Below are 10,409 nucleotides of genomic sequence, written 5' to 3' on the forward strand. Positions count from 1 at the left end.
AAGTTTCTCTAGGGATATAGTACTATTTATGCAAAGACTAGGGCCTGGCCGAGACAGATTATTCGATACATTATTAAATGGCGTTGAATTTTCAACCTCTATTGACATGGAAAGATTGATTAGACGTCTGAGGATACAAAATTTTTCGAAAATTATTTGAGCACCGCCAAGTCTCCAACCTCGAAGATCTTAATGTGAGTCTCTTAGACCAGCTCCATCGCTGGCTTTTAAGAAGTTCATAGCCCAGCCTCTTACGCGGTTTTGATTAGAATATTAATATAATGTTGTGTTTTCAGTAGAAGCACCTCTTAATTAAAGATTTTTAGAGGTTAATCCTAAACGACGTGGCAATCTGTAACTGGTTCTCTCTTTGCTCTAGTTTCGTTTGGGGAAAAAAATCCTATCATTTTACGCGAGAGAAAGAAAAAAAAACTTCAAAGGGAGATTTTCTGCGATTCGGCGATCGTCATTGCTCTAAGGTAAATCGATTTCCGCATGCTTAATCCGAGTTGTTTAGGGTTCGATTTATGGATTTCTACTTGTTCCATGCTGTTTTTCTCTCACTTTTGTGGTCGATTTTGGGTTTAAAATCGATTTGGGGATCGATTTGAAATTAGGGTTTTCGTTAGGGTTCGAAGACGAATTGGGATACGATTTTTGTTTCCGATTTGGGGGTTTTAGAGATCGATTTCGGGTTTAAAATCAAGTTAGGGATCGATTGTTGTTTCTGATTGTCGTTGTGTTCTTGTTTGCTTATGTCAACTTGTTTGCTTATGTTATTCATTCAAGCAACTAAAAATGAGTTTCCTCCTAGTTGTTCGCTTATGAGACTAATTTAATTACATTTTGAAGATCATGGATCCTAATGAAGAGAGGAGATCTATGAAGGCGCAAAAGGCCATCTTCGATAGCCTACATTTTGTAACTGATTCGATGCAAGGAATTCAAGAACGGTGTGTATGTGGGAGACGCTTAGTGCGCGAGAGAGCTCCAGCAGAAGTCTTTGACTACCTACCCGGAAAGAGGTTCTTCACATGCAAGGAGTACAAAGTAAGTGAACTACCTGTTCTATTTCTGTCTCTCTAGGTTTCTTACAAAATTTAATCATACTTGTTATATTTCTGTAGGATGATGGCATGCATTACAGGCAGCCCTGGGTCTGTGCAGTGGAGGAAGATCTACAGATCATGAAAACGAGGCTGGAAAAATGTGAAGAGCATAAATCCCTGGTGGTAAAGCTGGAAGTCGAGAATCAGGAGCTAAAGGTGAGTTGCCTTGTATCTTTGGTTTAAGATTTAGGTTATGTGTCTGGCATACTTCAAAATGTTGACAAATGTTTTATAATTTTTCAGGCAGAGGTGGAGAAGCTCATAGCCCGAGTGTCCGAGCTTGAGTATGCCGCATAAGGTGAGTTCATAAATCTTTTTAGAGTTTTTGAACGTTCTCTATTTCTAAAGTTCTTGCATCAGTAACTTCAAAGTTTCAGAACTCTCTCTATTTCGACTTCATTTCAAACATTCAAGTTTCTAAACATTAACTTTTTATTTCATTTCAAACTTTCTAGCTTGAACTAGTTTAAATCCAGTGGTAGAGGAAGACGAACGAGATGGATACAGTCAATTTGATACATCTATATTCGTAGAAGGAGAAACAAGCAGAAGTTCAGAGGTGGATTTCTCGTTCTCTACAAACATGCCTACGAATCTCGGTAATATGCTTGCCATTCGGAGTGAACTTCGCGACCAAAGGATACATGAATGATTGAAGACCGATTTAATTGAGAATATATTTGCAAAATTTGGTCATCAACAATCATAATTATTGTATGTTTAATATTTATTTTTCAATAAATAAAATTTTATTTTCCATAAATTTAACAATATTATTTTATTTCTAAGAACCTCACTTTGGAGTTCACCAATGGACACCCAAAAAAGTGAAAGTCCTTAACTTTTCAAAATTAATTAAAATAATTAAAACAAAATGCTAAGAACCGTACTTAGAGGTTTACCAATGGAGTTGCTCTTAGGCTTCGATTGTTACGAACCACCCCGCCCCGCCCCACACCGCAGTTAACAGTAACAAAAATCTCTACATATACCATATATATATATATCTTTTTTTTTAATTATACAAAAGTATCCTGGCCCCACAGAAGTGATTCAGACTAGTCACGTGTTGCCACGTGTCGGTCTTCTGTCCCTGGCGATGCCGAAATGTTAATTCACCAGTGGCCGGGATTCGAACCCAGGTGGCGGTAGTCACAGTTGTAAGCCCTTTACCACTAGAGCTAGAAGCCCCGGTTCATATACCATATATCTATTCGTATTTATAACTGTTATATATACTATTCGTATTTATAACTGTTAAAACCGCACAGCAATTAAACCGCTTGTCCCGCACCGCTCAAACCGCAGTTACAATTCGGAGCCTTAGTAACAAAATATTAACATTTGTAATTTAGTTTAGTTTAGTTATATATTTAATTTTAAATTTTAAAAGAGCAATGGGGCATCTATCTATCTATACTATTATTTGCGAAGTAAATTTTCGGAATCGAGCTCTCACGTTAAAAGTTAGACTGGTTAATGTCGTTGTTACCCTTAATAAATTTTTATATATAATAATTTAATTAAAAAAAATTTATATTAATAATATTAAATTTTTTAAAAGATAATTCTCATATATTTTGTTGTTATCTTGAAATAATATTTTATATTTCTAAAAATAAGATAATACTTATATATTGTGTTGTTATCTTTAAATAATATTTTTATTATAAAAATTAAGATATAAAACAATATATAATTAAATATTAATGAAGAAAAAACATTTGTATAAAAATATAGTCTAAAACATTTCTAATATATGAGTGTTTTGAAAACTTCAACACAATAATTAGTATATATATTTTAATAAAATTTTCTGTCATATATAAATTATTTTATGTATGGTATAAACTTGTTAAGAATATAAATAATAACTTAACATATTGTTTTTGAAGTAACAAAATATAAAATAATAAATATCTATAAGAAGATTATGCCCGCATGTGCGGGCAAGACACCTAGTTGATTGAAAACATAAAAAATCAATAATAAATAATTAAATTTTAATGTATACTAATTATTTCAAAATAAGATAAACTTAATGTAACAAAAATGGAAAACATGTCTCAACGAATGCAATCGTTTCAAGGGGGATTTGCCAAATATAACCTAAACATTGATTTGAAATGCAAAACTAGATCCAATATCCAATGAAATGTAAACTAACTTAAAGAGATAGTAAAATTACTATTTACCCTTTCCGACCAAACAAAAAAAACATGAAATTATTTTATGATTCTATCTTTTGGAAATCTACATTTCATAGAAAGAAGTCTACAATGTGTAGATTTCCTAAGAAGTCTACATACTCTGAAGTCTATGTTGTAATTTTATCAAGTAATTTTAGTTTAAACATGTATAAAAAGTAATGTGTGAAATTTATTATAAATCATCAATTTAAAATTAATATGAGCTATATAAATTAAAATTGGGGAATTTTCATGTTTACCACTTTCATGTACCATTATTCATTTTTACCACCAGTAAATAGACATTTTCAAAAATACATTTTTCATTAAGTGGTAAAAGACTCTTATACACTTGTTCTCTACATATATATAATAAATTTTTTTTTTTTTTTTTTGAGTTATACTTTTTCAAATACGAACTTCTTTATAAAAAAAAATTTCGAATTTTTTTTTGGAAAATTTCTTTTGGAAAATAAATAATTATGTTTGAAACTATTTTAAAATGTTTTTTAAACGTTGACAACTCTTTCTTAGGTTAGTAATCGGTGACTTGCTTCGCTTAAATTTTTTTAAGTATTTATTTATATATTTATAAAAATCCTAAAATTTCATATTCCAAAAACCCTATACCACCCCTCAACTCTAAATCATAAGTCTAGATTAATTAACCCTAGGGTTATAAAAGTCTTTTACCCTTCATGAAAAATGAAAGTAAAAATGGTTAGTGTAAACATGAAAAGTGGTACTATGAATGTGGTATTTTTGACAATTTCCATTAAAATTGAATACAATTGAACAATCTAAAAACTATATACAACCATGTGTTGGACAATGCTTATGGTTTGGCAACAAAAGGTTTAAAGATGTAACTACTTTTGGTGTTAGATTTTTGCTTTATTAACTTATATTTACGTATAAATGTTTACTAATTTATATTAAAATATTTTCATATTTGATACATGATTAATTAAGATTTTTGGTTATCAAATGGATATTTAGGGTTTGGGTTTGGGATTTAAGGTTTAGTAGATTTCAAATGAGTATACTTAATTTTAGGGTATAGTAGACCTCTTTTTAAATAAGTAAAATAATTTGAAATTATATTATTTTTTGCTTGAATAAAAATTCTGAAATAATATATTAAAACTATCAAAATAATAATAATAAAAATTGCTAAGTCATATATCAAAATTATAAACAAATAAAAAATAACATATTGAAATTATCTTCGTAGACTTCCAAAAAAATCTACTAGGTAAATTTTCAAAAAAGTCTACTAGGTAGAGTTCCAAGGAATTCTAGTCCATAATTTTAAGTTTAGTAGATTAAAAAAAGTCTAGTATGCCGTTAATTTTAATCTAATTATAGTTTTTGTCTCTTTATATAATAAATAAATTTTACACATCTTCTCTCTAAAATGGCTCAATAAATTTTTATAATTCTTTCACTTCTTTCTAAAACTCTCTCGTCTCTCTAAAACTTTCTAATTTGTGAGATAACAAACCAAGTCCCACATTGGAGAATTAGACAAAGAGTGTATAATATATAAAGAGATGTCCAACTCTAATAGTACGGGGCCTTTTGGGAAGAAAACCAAAAGTAAATCCATGCGGGCTTGCCAATTAGGCCCAAAGTGGACAATATCGTACTAATCGGATGATATAGAGTTGGACAAGGACTTTAACAACCCAACAATTGATATCAGAACGGTTGACGAAAAATCTGCAAAAGACCAATATACCTTTCGAGAGATGAATGGTATCCTATGAGTTAGGATAGGAATGAGAGGTGTGTGGCAGAGATCAAATCAAAAGATTCTGGAAGTCAGTTGTGGAATACGAGATGAATGTGATCCTTAGGTTGAGGGTGAGAATGTGAGATAACAAACTAAGTTTTACATTGGAGAATTAGACAAAGAGTGACTAATATATAAAGAGATATCCAACTCTAATAGCACGAGACCTTTTGGAAAGAAAACCAAAAATAAATTCATGCGGACTTGCCAATTAGGCCCAAAGTGGACAGTATCGTACTAATCGGATAATATAGAGTTGGACATGGACTTTAACAATCCCAACATAATTTATGTCTAACCTCTCAATGCTTTTGGTCGACCGGAATCGTATTTACACATCAATTTTGTGGGTGGTGTGAAGAGCAGGACGTGCTTCTTAAAAGTTACATGAATTACCCCGGCCTGGACCGCATGGGAGTCGGAATAAAATTTTAAGGATTGGCAAGTGAAAATTTGTTACAACTTACAAGAGAAAATTTGCATTAGTGAGGAAAGCCCATAATTATGCCCAGTCGTAGGAAGTGGAAATGCCGTAGTTTAGTCGACAATGAATAGAATCGGATTGCTTAGAGCTAGAAAGTTGCACAATCTTTTATTAAAGTTTTAGATTTGCGACCTGAAAACAAAGATCATGTTTTTGACAATCATTCCAACTTGACGAGAATACGAACCCGGAGGCTTTTGCCTTTGGCGGTGAAATCTCTCGTTGCTTGTCCTACAAGTCTTGAACCTCTTTCTTTTTAATTCTTCATTTCTTATTTTAATAGAAAACAATATTTGAAAGTTACACAAAAGAGCTTCTTGTGATTGGCCAAGAAGGCAAGAAGTAATACAAAAAAAAAAATTAACAAAAGCTTAACTAAAAGAACTAGATTTTAACCCGCACACCCGTGCGGATAACATTTCATTTATAAATATAAAATTTTATATTATTTTGTATATAATAATTTATGATAATATATTGCTGTCATTTTAAAAATAACTAAATAGTATACAGTTCTAAATATTAAAATTTAACATATGTTAACAATTTTATTTTCTGTAAACATTATTACATAATTTATAAATATTAATTATTTTAAAATGTGAATGATATTTTAGTCACTTTAAACGGTGAATGATATTTTATTTATTTATCTTAATAAAAGTATTTTTTCAAAATATATTGGTTTACCAATTCAGCATAATTTTAATATGTTTGCACAAAAAACATAATTTTAATATGTAACTCATTAATTACTTCTATTTTAATAAAATGTAGAATATACTTATAAAATTTATAAAATTAGCAAATAATTTCATTATAAAATTTATAAAATTAGCAAATAACTTCATTATTTTATTTATAATAAAAATGTAATCAAAATTAATTTATAATAACATGATACTACTAATTGCGAAATTACAATGCATTAATTAAAAGAATATTTAAAATTTTAAAAAAAAATTGTTAGATTTTTTCTCAACAGATTTTGTTATTCATAAGACTAAAATTTAAATTTATAGTTGTTATTAATATCCTTATAATTATTTAGAAATGTTATACATTAAATAAACCAACGTAAACAATAAAAATATTATTTAAATATATGGATCTAGAGTATTTAAATATATGACTATTTTGTAATAGATAAAAGGGGTTTTTGCCAAAACTAACCCACAACTTGATTTTAATCCCAAACCTATACCCAAACTTGAATCAAATGCAAAACTAACCTAAAAGCCTAGTGAAATTACAGCTCAGCCCCTTGTGACCAAACAAAAAAATAGAAGCCATTTTTACGAATATAGCCCCAGTAAATCGTCTGAGTCGTCTGAGATGTTGGAAGTCGTCTGGACGACTGAAGTGTAAGTCGTCTGGTACGAGTTTATTTTAAAAATAATTTATAAATCTTGTAAAAAAATATTTTGTTGCGTGAAAAATAAAAATCAAGTAATTATAAACAGTTTTAAGTGATATAATTAAGAGATGTTAAAATTGATTTGTTTTGAAGATAGATGAGTGGAAGTAGTGAATCATGAAATACTTTGGTTTAGGAGTTTGGCAAACATATGTTGTAGTATTGTATGTATTGTTAGGGTTAGATTTTGGAAAACTAAAATGTTTTTTTCAAAAATTAGTTTTCACCTATATGTGTTTATTTCTGTGTATAGTAAACACTTTTCAAGTTTGATTTGGCTTTATGAAGTGTTTAATTAGATAATTAAGTTTAGGGGTTATGTTTAGGGTGTGGACGACTTATATTTCAGTCGTCTGTTGAATAATTTACTCGGACGACGTATATTTCAGTCGTCCACATCGTACCGAACCTTTAATTTTACCAATGTATGTTTTAACCTAACCAGATCATTTTACTCGGACGACTTACATTTCAGTCGTCTGGTGAAGAAATTAAAACAGGCGACTTACATGTAAGTCTTCCAAATATTCCCGCCTAAAATTTTTTTAAAAAATTATTTTCCCGCTTAAATAATTTAAACCAGACGACTTACTTGTAAGTCGTCTGGAAAGTCTTCTATTTTAGTTTCCCGCTAACAATATTTAGTTTCCCGCTAAAAATATTTAGTTTCCCGCTAAAAATATTAAACTCTTCTGGACGACTTACATGTAAGTCGTCTGTTTTAATTTCTTCACCAGACGACTGAAATGTAAGTCGTCCAGGAAATCGTCTGAGTCAAAAATATTTAGCTTATTGGATTTTTTGTCTCCCTATATAAAGAAAAATTTACACATTCTCTCTCCTCCTCTCAAATGGCTGCAACAAAAATGTAATGTTCATCATTCTAAAACTCTCCAACCTCTCTCTAATCTCTTTGACTTGAAAACGCCAAACTTTATATGAATTTTTCAGTTTGTCTCATGTATTTCTTACTAATCTATCTCTTTTGCAGGTTTTTAATCAAATGGTACTCATCTTCCACTAATTTAAAGGTAGGTCTATTAATTTTAGATATGTATTTTTGTGTGTTTTATAAATGTAGATTTATCTAATCTTCCATTCATTTTCTCTATTTTTAAGTCATTTGAACGTTTTTGGATATGCAGGTTTTTCAGATCTGAATTTGATATGCAGGTTTTTCAGATCTGGAAGACTTCTGGGACGACTTACCTGTTAGTCGTCTGGACTTCTTGGAAGTCTTCTGACAAAGTCGTCTGGACTTCCAGGAAGTCGTCTGGATTTTTCTGAGCGTTTTGGTAAGTTCTTATGTCTGATTTTTCTTCATTTGGTAACTTCTTGTTGTATAAAGTTCTTACTTTTTTCCCAAACTAAAACTCTCCAAACCCACTCTAATCTCTTTGACTTGAAAACACCAAACTTTATATGAATTTTTCAGTTTTGTCTCATGTCTTTCTTACTAATCTATCTTTTTGCAGGTTTTTAATTAGATGGTACTCATCTTCCACTAATTTAAAGGTACATCTATTATTTTTAGATATGTATTTTTGTGTGTTCTGTAAAGGTAGATTTATCTAATCTCCACTCATTTTTTCTGTTTTTAAGCCATTTGAACGTTTTTGAATATGCAGGTTTTTCAGATCTGGATTTAATATGCAGGTTTTTCAGATCTGGAAGACTTCTGGGACGACTTACCTGTTAGTTGTCTGGAAGTCGTCTGGAAGTCGTCTGGAAGTCGTCTGGAAGTCGTCTGGACTTCCTAAAAGTCGTCTGGACTTCCTGTAAAGTCGTCTGGAAGTCGTCTGAACTTCCTAAAAGTCTTCTGACAAAGTCGTCTGAACTTCCTGGAAGTCGTCTGGACTTCTTAGAAGTTGTCTGGACTTCTTAAAAGTCGTCTGGTCTTATCTACTCAAGTGGAATCCAAGCTTGTCTTTGTAGAGGAATGATCTATAATAGTTTTGTTTGTGGTCTGTTTTGTGAATTGCATGTCTACTCTTTTAGTTGTGAATTTTTTGTAAAATCAGTAATAATGTTTTCCAAGATGTATTAAATGTGCTAACAATGTGTTTACACATTTACAAATCAATGAAATAGTAGACTTCAGTAGTTTTTTTCTTATCTTTGGATCTCTCATATGCAATAATAAACTCCAATGGCTTTTTTTTCATCTTAATAAACAAGAATGTTGGTAGTTTCATATTGATACAACATTTTAAGAAGCATTTAACCCTTCTTCCAACTCATAACAATAGTCATCATTATTGTCTATAACAATAATACTTAAGAGATGGAAACAAACAATAGTAACTAGTCAAAGTATATCATATTTTTTTATAAGTTTGTGTTGAAAAACTTAGTCAAATTTAGTAAAACTAAGGGAGAGAACATATTTTGTAAATATGAGTTTTACATATCTTGAAGTTACTTATCACTCTTAAAAATACAAGTTATTCAAAAACTAACGTAGAAGACTTAAAAACTAGCGGAGAAGACGCGGACGACTTCAATCTAAGTTGTCTAGACGACTAAACTATCCGTCGTCTGGTCAACGCATAGGTTATTTTTGCACTTGACTTTGAAATCTGTTATTTCGGACGACTGAAAGTTAAGTCGTCTACTATTTTTTGGTTAAAAAAAAACTCCAAAAAAGCTAGACGACTTACATTTCAGTCGTCAGAGGTTAGTTTTGCATTTGACTGGATTATTTCAGAAGTTTGACTTTTTGGACGACTTACATTTCAGTCGTCTAGTGAAAATTAAAATAATAATATTTTTTAAAAAATAGACGACTTACAGTTAAGTCGTCATAGGTTAGTTTTGCAATTGAAAAAAAAACTTCAAGATTTAATTATATACAGACGACTTATAATTCAGTCGTCCACGAGACAACTGAAATGTAAGTCGTCCAGGATTTAACAGGTTTGACCAGAATCTCGGAAAAAAATCCTGGACGACTTACAATTAAGTCGTCTGGTGGACGACTGAATTATAAGTCGTCTGTGTATAATTAAATCTTGAAGTTTTTTTTTTCAATTGCAAAACTGACCTATGACTACTTAATTGTAAGTCGTTTACTTTTAAAAAAATATTATTATTTTAATTTTCGCCAGACGACTGAAATGTAAGTCGTCTGGGGAAGTCAAACTTCTGAAATTATCCAGTCAAATGCAAAACTAACCTATGACGACTGAAATGTAAGTCGTCTAGGTTCTTTGGAATTTTTTTTGAAACCAAACAATAGTAGACGACTTAACTTTCAGTCGTCTCAGGTTACAGATTTCAAAGTCAATTGCAAAAATAACCTCTGCGTTGACCAGACGACTTCCAGGTAAGTCGTCTACAGCCAGACGACTTCCAGGTAAGTCGTCTACAGCCAGACGACTTCCCAAGTAAGTCGTCTGACGAACAGATCTGGAAA

At 30.8% G+C, this 10,409-nt stretch overlaps 1 protein-coding gene across 1 annotated transcript; it reads left to right on the forward strand.

Annotated features, from left to right (window-relative positions):
- Nucleotides 1-288: 288 nt before the first annotated feature.
- On the forward strand, nt 289-2,373 carry LOC106434075. The gene is made up of 2 exons (XM_048736795.1): nt 289-1,050; nt 1,128-2,373. Exons 1-2 carry the CDS (start codon nt 856-858, stop codon nt 1,290-1,292), a joined length of 360 nt encoding a protein of 119 aa, XP_048592752.1. The 5' UTR covers nt 289-855; the 3' UTR covers nt 1,293-2,373.
- Nucleotides 2,374-10,409: the final 8,036 nt, after the last annotated feature.

The sequence above is a fragment of the Brassica napus genome, chromosome A1, assembly GCF_020379485.1.
Source record: "Brassica napus cultivar Da-Ae chromosome A1, Da-Ae, whole genome shotgun sequence".
In the NCBI taxonomy this organism is placed as follows: Eukaryota; Viridiplantae; Streptophyta; class Magnoliopsida; order Brassicales; family Brassicaceae; genus Brassica; species Brassica napus.